Here is an 18,672-nt window from a genome sequence, read left to right as displayed (position 1 = left end):
ACAATGGCTGGAAAACAGAAGGGCAACATCTTTTACAGCATTACTCCTTGGTATTTCCCATCTTCCAATCCCCATCGGTGGCGATATGAAATAGAACCCGGGGAAAGGAACATGTGTTTATTATTCTAGTAAGTAAATAGGATGCAAGCACTGCTGCACCGATTCCGGGCCCTCGCTGCGCTGTCCATTAAGTAAAGCTGCCGCTTCTATGTAACTTAAGTCCGTGCCCTTCCGCTGCAGCAGTGGCGCTGCACATCCCCCACCCCCGCGGCCACTTCCGTGTTTACACTCCTCTTCCCTCCAATTCCATGCGTACATTGTCAGCTTCACTCCCGCCCAATCTCCATTGGTCCAGCGCGAGCCCTGAGTCCCGCCCCCAGAAATCAACGTTCTCATTTGGAACATCTCAGCGAGCAGATTGGAACAAGAGGCCTGTCAATCCCGGCCGTTCTGTCCTCTCCGAGGCGCTTCCGCTATGGTGGGAGGTTTGGGGGGGGGAGGGGGTACGGGGGCAATTCCGTGCCGAGACTTCCCTGGGCCCGAGACTCCCTCCCGCCGCCCCACTCCTTCTCATTCTCCCACTGTTTACAAAAATTAGCCTCCTCCTCTGACACCCCAACGAGCCAGGTCGGGGGTACACAAGAAATTCCGTGTCCTTCCCATTCTCCCCCTAAAAAAAACACCCACCCACGAGGGAAGGGGCATGAGCCTACTTCTTCACTGCCACCCAGATGGTGAGGAAGGGGCGGCGGGCGGCCGGGAGACGCCGCACCCCGGGCCGCCCCACGCCGGGTGACCCTTCCAGAACCGTTACTCCGAGGCTGCACAAGGTGGGGAGGGTCAGGCATTTTTTTTGGCGGGTAGCGGTCCACCGGACATGGCCCGGGCTGCCCCGTCCATGCGGAAGTCGTGGGTCCGTGGACCGGGTCTGAGAAGAACGGGGCGGGGGCGGCGAGCGTTCACCGGGGAGCCCGCCGTCCCCGGCCGCGGGTAGAGCGGCCTCTCCGGCCAGACAGCGTGGCAGGCGCCGCCGACAGACAACAGCCGCACTCACTTCCTGGTTCCTCGGCGGCTGGGGCGCAGCGCGCAACTCGTCCGCCCCGAGTCCCCAACTTCCCTGCGGCTCGGCGCCCCGGCTCCCGCTGCCAGCGCTCCGCCCGCCGCTGCCGCGCTGCTCGCCGAGCCCCCCGGCAGCGGCCGTGCCGGAGCCGAGGCAGGTTACTCTCCAAGGTGATCACTTCCTGATTCGTCGCCTCCATTACTTCATTCACTACCCCCCTCTCCCCCGGCCGCCCCAGGGACCGAGGCGGACACTGTACCCCGGCACTGACCGCCGCGGGGGAAGCACCCCGCCTCGGGTGCACCCCTAGACCGCTGCACCGCTGCACCGGAGAAAAGTTCCCCTGCCCTTACCAGCCCGGATGAGCAGATCCAGCTGGTTCGTGGGCCCCTCATGCAGAGACGTCGCCATGTTTATCCCGGGGCTGGCGCTGCTGCTGCACATTGACTTCCACCGAGCGCGGCGGCGGCGGGGGGAGGCGGAACCCGCGGCCCGAGCCACGCCGTGCGGCCGACACACACTCACGCACTCGCTCACACCCCGACGCCCAGATCCTTGCGCGTCCTCCGACAGGAAGCCGAGACCGGCCCGCCTCCCGCCGCCGGGCGGAGAAACCCCACCACCTAACGGCAGGGGCGGCGGCGGCGGCCGCCTCGGCTGGCAACGCGATCCTTCCGCCCCGCGCCCAGACAGGAAGTCCCGACGCCCCCGGAGCGCCCGCCCGCCCGGCCGCGGCGGGAGGGACACCTGAGGCTGGGGTCGCCCCGGGGGCCGCGGGCGGGCGGGCCCGCGGCAGGAAGAGGCGCGTTTCACGCTCTGCGGAAGGAAAGTCTGCAATTGTCCCCGCGCTGGAGGAGAGCCATGAGTCCAGTTTCTTCCCGGAACAGACCTAACGCCTGGTCCCGCAGCCGTAAATAAAGGTGCCTCTTTAACTTGTTTCGGCCGTTTTAAAGCTTAGGCAACATGGAACCCCTGCACTGGAAAAGGCTGCACTTTAAAACAGAGATGCCAACCCCCCCAAAGAAGCCATATGCACAAAATATTCTAAAAGCTGTACTTGGAAAGTAAGACCCTTCCAACTACTTGAGAGACCCCTGCGTCCTTTTTCTGGGCTGAAGGCACACTCAGCGGGCATTTATTAGGAAACAACAACATTCCTACCCCTGGCGGGTGGATGATCCTTCCCCAGTTTGATCGTCATGACATTCAAGCACCCTTTCACTTCCACTGGGTTCACTGGGGAACAAATAAACGTATTCATTTATAGCAACATCGACTTCAGAAAATCTTTTTGATAGAAACCTCATTACAAATGAAGTTCCCATTAAAATAGAATAGAAGGGGGAGGTAAATTGCCATTTGTTGACTATAAATTTATTAACACAGGAAATCAAACCAATAAAATGATTCAGATGTGGCTTCATGAAAACAAAAACTACCAAAATGCTTCCCTAGTTTCAGAATTTCACAATATAAAAGAAGTTTGAAACAACTTTTTCCTTAAAGTTGTTCCTACACAAAATTTAAGTACAACAGTACCTCCTACATAGTAAGTGCTCAATAAGTATTTGCTGAGTAAACACAAAAAGGATTTGGTAGTTACAAGTGAAAATAAGGCATAATTTTAATTATCGGAATTGAATGAACTGTGCTAATAATCTAGAGAAAAATATGCTTCCAGTGGTAATATTAGTGCAGTATCATTTAAAAAATATTTGCCTGACATGTCAGTGCAACTCTGGAATAAATTTACATAGCTATAACTTTTTATCTTTTTCATTTCTTCTGAATACTAATTTATTCTTTTGACCCTTTCCCCTGGCCCAACCACCACAATTTCCACCACCCCCACCACCCCCCAAAAAAGAATCTATATGCCATTCTCAAAATACAACTCCCCTTAAACCAAGTAAGGAACTCTTTCTTGCAGTAGGTAAACTTGCTACTCCTTGGACAAAAGGAAATATATGACTGATAGCTTTTATTTTTTAGATCTAGTCAGTTTAAAATAAGGATCATCCATTGATAGGCAGCATCTTAGACTGAGATAGTTTCCAGGCCTGGGATAATAAGGAACATAAAGGGAATTGCTGGCTTTAGGCAGATAATTGAAATTATAACATATCTGAATTTCCGCTCCTATCAATCAGTAGTTTTTCATGTATTTAGAAGGGAAGAGACTAATATAAGACAAAGGTTTTTGTTTGTTTTTTTTCTGGATATGACAGGTAAGCTTGACTCTCTTCAACGTGGGAGTCAGTTTAAAGCCTGATACCTAACTTTTTACTTTACTATTTGCTTCTTGATCTATACCTTAAGAATAGTGTGTGTGTTTTTTAATTACTATACATCCTAATTATATATATCCAGGTCTTATAAGAAAATAAAAGCTGTATCTACTCTTGCATAATACTTCACAGTTATTATATGCACACATATATACTATATATGTATGTGTGTGTTAATGATAAAAATTAATGAAGAAAAAACTGATTCCTTTATATTTAATGCTCTGTAAAAAAAAACAATTTCCTGGACTATATATGCAATTCTGCCATGCTATTATTGTAAATGGAATTCCGCATTGCTATTTTAACTGGGCTTTCAAAAGCCATCAATACTTTTTATAAACCAATAATATACTGGGAATAGCAAGTAAGGACAGGACGCTGTTGGAAATAGAAATACATTCTTTAAAAACGTATTTGAAGACCTGGCTGGTGTGGCTTAGCTGATAGAGCGTAGGCCTGCAGACTGAAGGGTCCCAGGTTCGATTTTGGTTAAGGGCACATGCCTGGGTTGCGGGCTTGATTCCCAGTAGGGGGTGCTGCAGTTTCTATCTCTCTCTCCCTCTCTAAAATTAATAAAAATTTATATATTTTTAAAAAAACATGTTTGAAGAATTTAGCAACATGGCAAATATAAAAAATATAAATGTGACAGGATTTAAATATACACATACTTTTTCAAACCATATGTGAATATGTACATATATAACATGCATATGTGTGTATATGCACACATCACACACACATCCTGCATTTCTCAAGCCTTCAAAGATTAAGCAGGTATTAATAAGCAGAATAAAACACTGAGTAAGAATATCTAGACACTAGAGAGCAAATTCATATTCTGATAACATTACAGTTATTGCTGTGTCCTAGCAAGAAAAATTAAGGTAAAAAATAGCTAATTCTTATTGAAATAAAAACCATTAACTATGCTAAATGCTTTACATTCACTTTTCTCACTTATTCCTCTCTACCTTCCTATGAAATGGGTATTACTATTGTGCTCATTTTATAGATGAGGAATCTAAGGTTCCTCGACCGAGGTCAGAGTTAACGGGAAGCAGGGCCAAGATTTGAACCCAAGCACCTCTGGCTCTAGAGCCCTTACCCTCAAACACTCCCCAACCACCAAAGTAACAAGGCCTGTTTATCTGTTATGATGCATTTAGTACCTATGGATTTTCTTGTCTGAAAATTCTTTTTTTTTTTAAATATATTTTATTGATTTTTTACAGAGAGGAAGGGAGAGGGATAGAGAGCCAGAAACATCGATGAGAAACATCAATCAGCTGCCTCCTGCACATCTCCCACTGGGGATGTGCCCGCAACCCAGGTACATGCCCTTGACCGAATCGAACCCGGGACCCTTGAGTCCGCAGGCCGAGGCTCTATCCACTGAGCCAAACCAGTTTCGGCTGAAAGTTCTTTTATAATCCTCCCTTGGAAAGGTGGAGCCTAATTCCCCCTCTCCCTTTGGCTGTGGGCTGGACTTAATGGCTTACTTCCAACAAACAGAAGAAAGCTGAAGTGATGGGGTGTGACTTTAGAAATTGTCCGCTTGATCTCTTCCTTTTTAGTCACTCTCATAGAAAGCTCACTGCCATGTCTTGAGTATACTCAAGTAACTCTGTGGAGAAGCCCATTAGGCAGGGAAAATGCCATCATGCCAACGGTCATGTGACAGAGCTACTAGGAGACAAAACCTGCAGCGCCAACCAAGCCTTTGGATGACTGTAGCTTCCGGAAAGACCCTGAGTGAGAACCACGAGGATAACCCATTCCCCACACCTTTACCTTGAAAACTACACAATATAATAAATGTTTGTTGTTTAAGCTGCTAAATTTGGGGTAATATGTTAATCGGCAAAAGAGAATTAATACAGAAGGAAGGAGCAGTTTAAACTCCCAACTTGTGACATTTCACAGCTTAGGTAAAGAAAGAACAGGGTAAAGTTTGTGAATGACCTTTAACTTCCAACCAGAGTCCCAAGCAGTTCTTTCCATTTCATAATTCTTTATAGTCTGGACATCAACTCTTCCATCCTCCAACCTCTCCATTTTGAAAACAAGTCTTCATAATATAACCTTTATCATTGAAGTCTAATAATTAGATACCTTTGGCTATTCCATGGATTTTATGATCCTGTAGTAACCATGGTGGAAAAAATTCTTGGGAGATATATATAAATATACAATTATTTCAAATACCATATAGGTTTTCAGTGTGTTTTTTTATTTTTAACTTGCCCTGGTGATTTCATTTGTGTTTTCCCGTTATCTAGTGCACAGAATCAAAAAACGTTATGGTTGGAAAGGAGCCTAGAGACAACATCACCTAGAGGTTTTAAAAAAATAAGGAACTTGAACATCATGATCTCTTTCCCTACCATGAATGAGATAATATATAACACTTAAAAAGACAACTCAGAATTGTGAGCTCTACCAGTTACTAGTACAAACAAAGGACAAAACAGGCTTTAAGTTTTAAAAAATTATAGGTAGGAGATATTCTATCCATTAATTTTTTCTATAATTTGGGAGAAGGATGCCAATTTCCTATTTTAGTACTAAAAGCTCTTTAACTACCAACGGTAAAATTATTTGAGAATCACTGATTTAGTTCAGTGACCTCATTTTACACATCAGGAAACTGTGTAAAAGTTAAAATTTTGACCAAAGTCACACAGTATATATGATTTCAAGGACAAAAATTCTACAAAACAATCTTCATTTATAAAACTTAGAAGTTATAAAATGGATAAAAAATTAAACCCATTTTACTATTATATTTATGAATTGTAAATTGCAAAATGGTTGTCTGGCTTTTTAATAAAAGCTAAAGCAATAGATAAAAGTCTGAGAAATTTTTTAAAAATGGGAACAATTTTGAGCAGTGAATTAGTGGGAGAACAATAAGAGGAAGCCAAACAGCCTAAGCTTTTTTTCTGATAAAACCAATCTAAGGATGAAATTCAAAGCTGGGGTGTGATGTGTTGAGCATACTTAGCGGGGGGGGGGGAAAGGTTAAGAAAACTAAGCTACAGGAAAAATATATCTATCAAGAATAATAAGCTGGAAATCAAGTGATTTAGGACCATTAAGTAAGGCCTGGCTCACCAACCCTGTAAGATAGACAATAGATTAGGAATGCAGTCTAAAGATTCACACAGAATTTCATGTATCAGGCCTCTAGTATATGTATATATATGCCTAAGCGACCGTTTGACCCGTAGCTATGATGTGCACTGACCACCAGGAGGCAGACATTCAACACACAGGAAACATGGAACAGACTGATGAATCTTAGAGGGAAGGAGGGAGTGGGGAGGGCAGGAAGATATTAACCAAAGATCTTATATGCATACTAGAAGCCTGGTACACGGATTCATGCACCGATGGGGTCCCTTGGCCTGGCCTGCAGGGATCGGGGCTGAAACCATCAGTCTGACATCCCCTGAGGGGTCCCTGATTGTGAGAGGGTGCAGGCCAGGCCAAGGGACCCCACTGGTGCACGAATATGTGCCCCGGACCTCTAGTTTTAAATAGCATTTAGGACAACTAATTTCAAGGACTTGGTTTCTTTTTTATTATTAGAGAATGTTTAGTCTCTGGAAAAAAAAATTTTTAATTCCTGTGAAACTTTACAAAGGCTAATACATGATTCTTTTTAGCATATTTATGAAAAAAGTTTACAATGGAGTTCTTAACTAAAACATATTACAATTAAACTCAAATTCTATCTTGATTGATTCCAAAAGGAATATTCAGATTAACTAATCTCCTCACCCCCCTGAAATACAGCTTCTGCACCCTACCCATTAAAAGGTTCTGCAAAGGTCAACACTGAGCTTTGTTGTTTTTTTAATCTGTTTTTATTGATTTTAGAGAGGGAGAAAGAGAGAGGGAAACATCAATGATGAGAGAGAATCATTGAACAGCTGCCTCCTGCATGTCCCCTACTGGGGATCGAGCCCACAACCCAGGCATGTGCCCTGACCAGGAATCGAACCGTGACCTCCTGGTTAATAGGTTGATGCTCAACCACTGAGACACACTGGCCAGGCAACACTGAGCTTTTAGGAAATGCCAAACGCAGCAAAGTCCTCTTAGTCTTCACCTGACTCTACTTATCCAAACAAATGGCATTACTGACTACCCCTTATTGAAATCCTTCCCTTCGTTTGATTTTCATTATAATCCTATATAATACAAGGCTAATATGCAAATCAACCAAACAGCAGAACGACCAGTCACTATGACATGCACTGACCACCAGGGAGCAGATGCTCAATGCAGGAGCTGTCCCCTGGTGGTCAGTGTGCTCCCACAGGGGGGGCATCACTCAGCCAGAAGCTGGGCTCACGGCTGGCAATCGCAGCGGTGGTGGCGGGAGCCTCTCCTGCCTCCACAGCAGCACTAAAGATGTCCGACTGATGGCTCCCGGACTGCGAGAGGGCACAGGCCAGGCTGAGGGACCCCCCACCAGCCCAAGTGCACAAATTTCGTGCACCAGGCCTTTAGTAAACTTATAAACTGTCTGGCTTTGTTTTTATTCCTATTTCTTTTCAGTTGATTTCACCCTTAATTCCGACTGCTCTCCCAAAGTGTCATCCTTAGCCACCTTCTCTTTTCATTCTCTATTCTATCAAGAATGGTATCTAGCATCAGTTCAGCACCAAGGCTTTCAGTATTATTTCTTTACTGATTAAAAAACCAGCATCTTTGGGCTGGACTTACTTATTTTTTTAGCTCTAAGTTCTAATTTCCAATTATATGGTAAGCATCACTCTTTTAATCCTCACCTGAGGATATGTTTTTAATGATTTTAGAAAGAGAGGAAGGGAGGGAGAGAGAGAGAGAGAAAGGAACATCGATGTTAGAAATATTGAAAGGTTGACTCCTGACCAGGGTTCAAGCCCACAATCTTTTGGTGTTTGGGACAACACTCCAACCAACTGAACCACCTGACCAGGGCTAGTAAGCATCTTTATTTGGAAAACCCACTAACACCTAAAGGTCTTTTATCTATAAATCTCCCTTGTTTTACACTCTGTCAATGACATCACCATCATCCCAGGCTAGAAATGTGTAACCTGTGTTTCTAGTTTAAGAACGTATCTCATACAATTTTTGAGAAAGATTTAAAACATGCATGAAATTACAAAAACTAATGTAACAAATAGTCATATTCCAACAACACAGGACCAACTATTTTGTTATTTATGGCTTAAAGTGATAACATTAATACAGGTGAATATAACATCTCTGACTACTACCTCCAGTCCGTATTCACCATTCCACCTGTCCAAAGGAACCACTGACATGAGTTTTGTATATATTTTTCCAGTCTATTTTTATACTTTTATGTTTTTGTGTATATATATATATATATATATATATATATATATATATGTGTGTGTGTGTGTGTGTGTGTGTGTGTGTGTGTGTGTGTGTGTACGTGTATATCCCAGAATAATATATAGCACTGTTTTTGCATGCTTTGGGTACACCAATGACATTATACTATGTATGCCATTCTAAAATTTACTTTTTCCATTCAAGATTTATATTCTATATCTATTGGTTTAAGTCAGAGGTCCTCACACTTTTTAAACAGGGGGCCAGTTCACTGTCCCTCAGACATTCCACACATGTGCACTGCGGGCCCGGGACGAGTCGGCTGCTAAGCAGGACAGGCAGCGGCGGCAAAAACACCCGGCGGGCCGGATAAATGTTTTCGGCGGGCCGCATGTGGCCCGCGGGCCGTAGTTTGAGGACCCCTGGTATAAGTAAATATAGCTATGCTTTTTAGATGCTATAAAGTATTCCAGTACATGAATTTACCCCATTTTATTAATCAAATTATCTACCAGTTGGAAAATAAAATTGCTTCAATTTTCACTTTTATAAACAGCGTTGCAAAAAATCTTACCTAGGCTTTCTTAAGCATGTATGCTAGTCTCTCCACAGTATATACCTATAGATTTTTTTAGTTCACAAAATAAATGCACTTTTAATTTTTAGATGTTACTCTGTCCTAAGTAGATGTGCAAATCTAAAATCCCACCAATAAAAAATATGATCAGGCTTTAAATTTTTGCCACCTATTATATTAATTTGCATATACTTACTAAGTACTGAGAATAGACATTTTTTCATTACTTATTGACCATTAACATTTCTCCTATGAATTGCTTATTCATATTATTTGTCATTTTTCTGTGATACCTCTTGTATTATTGATCTGTAGAATGTTAAACTATTCTAGATAATTCAGATATCTGTTGCAAATATCTTCTGCAGCCTGCTATCTGGCTTTTAATTTGGTTCGTCTATGGTATCCTGTCCTACAAAAATTTTAAATTTTGGTACAGTCTAATTCATACATGTTTTCCTTTACAGTGTATGTTAAGTAATCCTTGGAATAGTAAAAAAGAAATCAGCCCTGGATGGCTGGCTGGGTTGGTTGGAGCATCGTCCTGTGCACCAAAAGGCTGTGGGTTCAATCACCAGCGAGGGCACCTATGGAAACAGATGATTGCTGTTTCTCTTTCTCTTGCTCCCCCTCCCTTTCACTCTCTCTGAGAAGCAATCGAAAAAATATCCTCAGGTAAGAATTAAGAAAAAAAAAAAAAGCAAGGAAAGAAGGAAGGAGTAATAAATATAGATACAATATAAAAATATTAAATCAGTATTATAAAAAATTTAACCTAATAAAGTTAAAATATAGTTGTATTTTTATAAAGAAATAATATAAATTGTATAAAGAAAAAAAATTGAATAGTAAGTAGCAAAGAAATTAAAATGTAGTCCAAAGCCTTCTCTCCACAAAATGAAATTCCTTAATGTCCCTTTAGGCAAAACCTTGCAAACTGTAAAATTAATTCTTATCTTATAAAAATTGTTGCAAAAAAAATGAAGAAAATAATATATGAAAGCAACCTGGATTATTTAGGAGCCTAGTGTAATCTTGATTCCAAAACCAAATAAAGACAACACAACAGAAAATTGTAATTCTGTAGCATTTATGAAAGGCCCTTACCTGAAAGCAAACCAAAGCAAAATGATGAGCAACAGCTATTCTCAAACATAAGGAGAGTTCAATGTCTAAAAATCTGTCACTTAAATGACATTAATAAAGTAGAAAAATCATGACTCATCAAAGAAGGCCAAAAAAGCATCTGATAGAACTCCATACTTACATATATAACTAACTCATAAACAAACCAAAGGAATAGGTGAAAATTCCTTAACTTGATATATACTATATATTAAAATCCACAACAAACATTAAACTCCAAGTTCAAACTTCACATACACTTCCTTCAAGATCAGGAACAAAACAGGGATGCCAATTAGTATCACTGCTCTTACACATGATGTTCCTGTCCAATATTTAAGAAATGGAAAAGTAGTATGATGTCTGGAAAGAAGAGAGAAGGAGGGCTCAGTTGTTCCAGCTAAGGTTCTCCTAGACCAGCAGGTTCCCAGCTGATCCACAGATCACCACACGTAGGAGAGGATGCCCATGCCATCTCAGTAGAACTATATTGCTAACCCACAGGCTCAGGAGAAACAATAACTGATTCTTGTTTCAAGCCAATAAACTGTGGGGTAGTTGGTTATGCAGCAATAGCTGATAAAAGAACAGAGTGATGGGTATCCATTACTAGGCAAGTGATAAAATGTGGTGGTTGTCTATCATAGGACATTGGGCAGCAGTTAGAAGCAGCATTAGATATATACAAAGCAACATGGATATTAAGGACAGTAATTACTTTAAAAAGTATGAAACAAAGTGAGATACATAGTATCATATAAATTTTAAATATATACCACAGAATATACACACTCAAAAAACTAAAAAAATACCCATTAATCAAATTAAATTTGATGCTTATAGGGAGGGAGATGAGATTGTTGTGTAGAGAAAGAGAATAAAGAAGAACAAATAAGCCAACTGAAAAAATAAAAAAGAGGGTATCAAGGGAGAATCTACTTTTACTTTTCTCTATATAAGAAGCCAAGTATCCTAATACAATTAATTGAACAGTTCACCCTTACCCACTGATTTAAATCAATATATATTATATACCAGGTATATGCTTACTCTGTTTCTGGGTTCTTTATTCTATCCTACTAAATGATTTATCTATGGGCCAATAACATATTTAAATACTTTCTATAGTTTCAAAATCATTCTTTACGGATAGAAGGGCATGTACCCACAGTTTAGTCATATCCAGAATTGACTAGACAATTTTTGGACTTTATCTAAGAGTTTGTGAAATTCTACCAAAAACAAGTCCCCTTAGGATTTTCACTGGAATTGTACTGAATTTATAGATTTACTGGAAAAGAATTAATAGCTTTATCGTGTTTACTTGTCCATGTGTATTTGTGTTAAATGTTAAAGAAATAAAATAGTTTGGGTCTGTTTAGGTTTTCTATTTCCTCTTAAGGAATTTACATATCTCTTCATTTATTTATGTCCCTCAATAAAAGTTAAATTCTTGTTTTCATAAAGATATTGCATATTATTGTTAGATTTATCCCTAAATAAGTTTTTTCTACTATTTTGAATGGGAATCTTTTTGTTTCATTTTCTGATTATTCTTCTTATAACACTGCAACCCTGATGAACAATCCAGTTTTAAAATCTATATATTCTTAAAATTTGTGTTAATTAAACCATTTGCAAAAAACAATACTGTTTCTTCCCTTCTGATCTTTATGATGTTTATTTCTTTTCCTTGTCTTATTTGCATTTGCTAAGAGCTCCAGTAATAATGCTATTTAGAAAAGATGAAAGCTGGCATTGTTACCCCATTCATTATGATACTTGCTATCAATATTTAAAAGATTTTATTAAGATTTTAGAGAAAGACGAAGGGAGAGAGAAACATCAATCAGCTGCCTCCTGCAGGCCCCCTACTGGGGATGGAGCCCCAAACCCGGGCATGTGCCCTGACCAGGAATCAAACTGGCAACCTTTGAGACGATGCTCAATGCTCAACCGAGCCACACTGGCCATGACTAGATTTTGAAAAATGCCCTTTATCAAGTCCCAATCCTGATTAAGTCTTTATCCTTAGAAGATGATGAATTTTAACAAATGCTTTTTGGGATGTACTGAGATAATTACATTGTTTTTCTCCTTTAATTTATTCATGTGGTGAATTACATCAATAGATTTTCTAATCTTTGGCCTTTCTTGCCTTCCTACTATGCATTTAGTCATTATGTATTTTTTAATCAGCGGGTGATTTGATTTGCTACTATTTAGAATATTTTTAGCTATGACCATACATAAATTTGCAACAAATTTTTTTTACATGTCAATTTTAAGGTTAAGGTTATACTAGCATTGAATAACTTTCCCTTTTTTACTATTTTCTAGATACTTTGTATATGATAGGGATTATATATCCCTTGAAATTTTAGTAATAGACCTAAGTCTGGATTTTATTTGAATGAGGTGATGCATATGTGAAACTACAGAACTTAAATGATTATTCATCTGTTTAGATTTTCTATTTCTTTTTTAGTTATATGTAATTTATATTAATATGTTTTTATTGACTTTAGAGAGAGAGGAAGAGTGACGGAGAGAGAAGAAGGGAGGAGAGAAACATTGGTGTGAGAGAGAAACATGACCAGCTGCCTCCTGCACGTTTCCTACCAGAGATCAAGCCCGAAATCCAGGTATGTGCCCTGACTGGGAATCGAATTGGTGCACTCAACCAACTGAGTTACACCAGCCAGGGATATATATTTTTGTAATTGTCCATGTCATAAGTCTTCAAGTTCTTTGGCAATAGTTTGTTCACAGTATTCTCTAATGACTTTAAAACTCTCCATTCTGTCGGTGATATTCTTGTTCTTTATAGAACTTATTGTTCCTTGATCTGTCTTTACAGATGTTTATCCATTTTTATTAACTTCATGGTTTTATTAATAATGTATTATTTTATTTTCTATTTTATTGAGTTTTATTAATTTATTCTTTCGTTTTTACTTAATTTGCATTTATCCTGTTGATTCTTTAACACCTAGCATTAAACACATGTTCATGCCCTGACTGGTTTGGCTCAGTGCATAAAGCATCAGCCTGCGAACTCAAGGGTCCCAGGTTCAAATCCGGTCAAGGGCATGTACCTGGGTTGCGGGCACATCCCTAGTGGGGGGTGTGCAGGAGGCAGCTAATCGATGTTCCTCTCTCATCGATGTTTCTAACTCTCCCTCTCCCTTCCTCTCTGTAAAAAATCAATAAAATATATTTTAAAAAATAAAATAAAATAAACACACGTTCATTATATCAATATTTATTACTTTTCAATAAATACATTTAGAACTATTAAATTTCCATGAGTTCTACTTAAGTCACATCTCAGATCTTTACATGCAATGCTCTGTTTTTAGCTGCATTTTATAATTTTCATTTCCTCATTCATCCATTAATGAGTTTTTATTTACCAATTTTATGACATATTTTTATCTTTTCATTGTTGACTTCTAATTTTATTGCATTATGATGAAATACTATTTTAATGATACTGATATTCTGGACATTGCTGAAATTCTTCTATGACCTAGTCTAGTACACAGTTAAAAACTGATTTGTGTATATATATGTGTATGTGTGTGTATGTGTATGTGTGTGTGTATGTGTGTATATATGTATATACACACATACACACACACATACATACAAGACTGTAATTTACTGGGTTAGGCACAATGTTCTATATATCTCCAGTTTATGAAAGCTGTCAGTCCTGTGGTTCAGTTCTTTGATGCCGTTTTTTAATTTTGTGTCTGCTTGATTTTTCAGCTTTAATAGAGGTGTATTAAAGTCCTAATGTTTTATAGACATGTCCATTTCTCTCTGTAATTCTGAAAGTTTTTGCTTTAAATAGTAGTTCAAAGCTATGTTGTTAGATGCATATAAGTTTATGATGATTATTTTCTGGATTCTTTAGTAATTTGAAGAGTTTCTCAATGTCCAAATTAAAAGACTTTCACCCTAAATTCTATTTTATTTTATTTTATGATGCCAGCTTCCTTTGGTATTTTTCTGATGAATGTACTTTTCCATTCTTCCTATTTAATTTTGTTTTGTGAACCTGTTAAAAACAGCACACAAAACCTGTTAATATCACAATAGGTGATTTTAATATAATTTTTGATGTTTGGGACTTATTTCTACTATCTGGAGTTAGGATTTAAAAAAAATTTTTTTAATTGATTTTTAGAGAGAGGAAGGAGAGGAGAGAGGCAGACAGACATTGATATGTGACAAAAACATTGATTGGTTGCCTCCCTGTATGTGCTTGACTGAGACAAACCCGCAATCTGGATATGTGCCCTGACCTGGAATCGAACCTGCAACATTTTGGTGTACAGGATGATGCCCCAACCAACTGAGCCACACCATCCATTTATTATTTATATTTATTATATTATTTATATTTATATTTATTTATATTATTTATATTTATATTCATTATATTATTTATATTTATATTAATCCATTTATTTTTTATATTTATTATTTATATTTCCAGAATTTTTATCCTTTGTTGCCCCTTGTTAGACTGGTCAAGTTTACTGTATTCTTTAACCTACCTCCCCCCACCCCAATGAAGTATTTTGGAAGCTATGTCTTCTATTTCTATTATTTTAGTATGCTCTAGTTGCTTAAAATAAATGTCCTTTTCACTTCTTGTCTTCTCCAGATCATGTTTCACACAGTTCGTATTTTATTCAACAGCCACCACAACTTAGTTGTACTCTATCTTTCTAGCCTTTTCTCTCTCAACCATATATCTCCACAAAGTCTAATCTCAAGTTAAATTATTCATCAGTCTCCAAATAAAATACAAAATTCCTGGCATTCTGTTCTGGTTCACAATGTCTTCTCATTCACTCCCCACCTCATTCAACAAACACTTTACTGAAACCCTACTTGGTATCTTGGCTCTGAGCAATACCAGTAAACACACTGAATATGGTCTCTAGCTGTATGAAATACTGCGAAGAAACATTAAACATAGACACAAATATATATATTCATGAGTAAAACTTCATGAACACACGATTTCAGGTAAGTGGCCTGACCTGTAACTGCCTCCCATCTTCCACTCTGCAGTCCCTGGAGTGCAGAGACCACCAGGTGGCACCAAACCACAGCCGCACCTTAGACTCATTTGGATACCTGGCTCCTGGAGCCCATTACACACATACACACACACACACACACACACACACACACACACACACACATATACACAAACACACACATACACACACACACTTTCCTTCACACAAGACAGACTCGGGTCATTTAATTAAACTTACAATAATGCCATTTTTTATACATTTGAATATATTAAAATATTTATCACCTTAGAGTGGGAGTTTACTGTTTCACAAGTTGTAGCTGAGGCTTTGACAAAAATAACAGAACAATCCTAAGTAAGATAGAAGAGTATTAACTAAAGCAGGGGTGGGCAAACTTCTTGACTCGAGGGCCACAATGGGTTCTTAAACTGGACCGGAGGGCCGGAACAAAAGCATGGATGGAGTGTTTGTGTGAACTAATATAAATTCAAAGTAAACATCATTACATAAAAGGGTACGGTCTTTTTTTTTTTAGTTTTATTCATTTCAAACGGGCCGGATCCGGCCCGCGGGCCGTAGTTTGCCCACGGCTGAACTAAAGCCTCACTCTCTCTATGTGAGAAAGTGACATTCAAACTGAGATCTAAGTGATGACGAGGAGTTAGAAGCTGAAAAATGAAAAGGCGTATATTCCAGGAAAAAAACAAAACACCTGCGTATGTGAGCACCCTTGTGAAGGTAAAGGATGGATTAATGAAAAGGTGAAAGATAACAGTGTTCGGATGGGGGGGGGGGGAGGGATGATATAATTAATCATAAATACCTCTGAGCTTGGGCTCTGGAGCTCTCCTTACTAAGTTTAAATCCTTGCATCGCCACTTAAACAGATGTCTAGCCTTGGACAAGTTATTCGGCCTAGGGTTGTTGAGAGGGTTACATATGTTGATATGTAAAGCCCTAAAAACAATTCCTGGCCATATAGTAAACAAACTTCAAATGTTAGGAGTTATGTTGTTGTTGTTGCTAGATAGCTGAGAAGAGCCAAATTATTCAGTGTCTTAAAATATCCTGAATATCATTCTAAGTGTAATTAGACCCACTGAAAGTTTTTACGGGAGTATTATGACTCAATTTATAAATATATATTTTAAGTCACTTTGGCTATTATGTGAAGAATGGATAGTTTGGGGTGGTGGAAAGAAGGGACAAGAGTTCAAACAAGCCGAAACCGGTTTGGCTCAGTGGATAGAGCGTCGGCCTGCGGACTGAAGGGTCCCAGGTTCGATTCCGGTCAAGGGCATGTACCTGGGTTGCGGGCACATCCCCCATGGGGGGCGTGCAGGAGGCAGCTGATCGATGTTTCTCTCTCATCGATGTTTCTAACTATCTCTCTCCCTTCCTCTCTGTAAAAAATCAATAAAAAAAAAAAAGTTCAAACAAGAAAACCAATCAGAAGGCCAAAGGACAACGCAGTAACTCATATGAAAAATCACTGCAACTTCGACTAGGCTAGTAGTGATGAAGATGGGAAGAAATTGGTAGATTCAAGATACATTGTGGAGGCACACTTGACATGATTTAGCAATGGATGAGGAATAAAGGCAAGAGAAGGTATAAATGACGACTTCTCAACCAGAAAAAAACCTTGCAACTGACAAAGATTCTTTACCTACAAAACTTTAGTCAGGCTCCTGAACCTTCTCCTAGGCCCGTGGTCAGCAAACCACAGCTCGAGAGCCACATGCAGCTCTTTGGCCCCTTCAGTGTGGCTCTACCACAAAATACCACGTGCGGGTGCGCACGTACAGTGCGATTGAAACTTCGTGGCCCATGTGCAGGAGCCAGTATTTTGTGGAAGAGCCACACTGAAGGGGCCAAAGAGCCACATGTGGCTTGCGAGCCGCGGTTTGCCGAGCCGCAGTTTGCCCACCACTGTCCTAGGCCCATCTGTACACTTCCTCGTAAAATCCAGTTTTATCAAAACCAGGCTGCCCGGCCAGTGTGGCTCAGTGTTTGAGCATTGACCTATAAACCAGGAGGTCACAGTTTGATTCCGGGACAGGCACATGCCTGAGTTGCAGGCTCAATCCCCAGTGTGGGGCATGCAGGAGGTAGCCAATCGATGATTCTTTCTCATCATTGATGTTTCTATCTTTCTCTCCCTCTTTATCTCTGAAATCATTAAAAATATATATTTTTTAAATGGTGAGATTTATAAGTGCTTAATTCTATATAATTTGCTCCTCTGCCCCTAAACCCAGAGCCCTTAACTGTCAACTATGCCCTTAGGATGAAATTTAAATATGACCTACCACAGTAGCAATAATGCAGTCTGAAACCTTGAGATTAGCTACCATATTTGGCAATTCTTTTGTCTTTCCTCACCTTTCCCCAATTCTATCTACTCCATACTATTATTTCCTTGAATACTTGTTTGTTTTTTCAACTTAGCTGGTTGGTAAACTTCTTTAGGCCAGACACCACATCTCATTCAAATTTGAATCACTCCCTGAGAGCTAGGACAGTACTTGGTGTATAAAAGGTAGTTTTTACATTATAACTATTCAGTTTACCAGTATCTCAACCATACTTAATAACTGTCATATGGAGGAGAATTTATCTGCTGCTACAAATGTTTGAAATGATCCTTGAGTTTATTATTTTAGCTTAATTGCAAATATTAACTCAAAGAACAATTTCAAGATTTGTTAATTTATGTAATCTGATTTGTGACAAAGCAATTTTAAAGTATGGCAACTTGATCTGTTTCTCTACTAGGTTCTAGGCGCCATGAATACAGAGAAAGTCCCTGTCTTATCTACTGCTCTAGTCCCATGCCGTATATTGTGCCTGGAATACAGATGTTCAATGAATGTCTACCAATTAATTAATACTAGTAATTCACTATATCACCTCATATAGACATGAAAGAACTTTAGTAACTTTTCACCCCCAATAACAATTTTTTGTGATACCTATGACATAACATAACAATCTACAGTATTAGTTGGGTTTTCATAAGAACAGAAGTTCTTTTTTGGTGCTACAATTTCCAGCAGTCTAGGTAAAGTTTCTCAAAGTATGGACCCTGGGCCAACAGCCTCAGCATCATCTGGGGACTTGTTGAAAATGTCAACTCTTGAGTCCCATGCTGGACCCACCAAATCAGAAATTCAGGAGATGGGGCCTCACAATTTG

General features: G+C 39.7%; 1 protein-coding gene and 1 long non-coding RNA gene across 10 annotated transcripts in view; one reads left to right on the top strand and one right to left on the bottom strand.

The window, feature by feature from the left end:
- ELF2 (E74 like ETS transcription factor 2) overlaps window positions 1–18,672 on the bottom strand; it is a 94,590-nt gene that overhangs the window by 24,166 nt on the left and 51,752 nt on the right. For 2 of the 9 annotated variants that reach the window (XM_059698001.1, XM_059698002.1), the window contains exon 1: window positions 1,414–1,644. The exons of the other annotated variants lie outside the window; for them this stretch is intronic. In XM_059698001.1, coding sequence (XP_059553984.1) covers window positions 1,414–1,504 — 91 coding nt within the window. In that variant the 5' untranslated portion in view covers window positions 1,505–1,644. Of the gene's footprint in view, window positions 1–1,413; window positions 1,645–18,672 lie in introns of those variants that run through there. 9 annotated transcript variants of the gene reach the window in all.
- On the top strand, window positions 1,879–5,503 carry LOC132235528 (uncharacterized). The gene is made up of 2 exons (XR_009453039.1): window positions 1,879–1,980; window positions 4,929–5,503. It is a non-coding gene; the product is annotated as an uncharacterized LOC132235528 (long non-coding RNA).

This window comes from Myotis daubentonii, chromosome 5 (genome assembly GCF_963259705.1).
Source record: "Myotis daubentonii chromosome 5, mMyoDau2.1, whole genome shotgun sequence".
Classification (NCBI taxonomy): domain Eukaryota; kingdom Metazoa; phylum Chordata; class Mammalia; order Chiroptera; family Vespertilionidae; genus Myotis; species Myotis daubentonii.
Note: the sequence above shows the minus strand (reverse complement) of the source record. Positions and strands in the feature narration are given on the sequence as shown.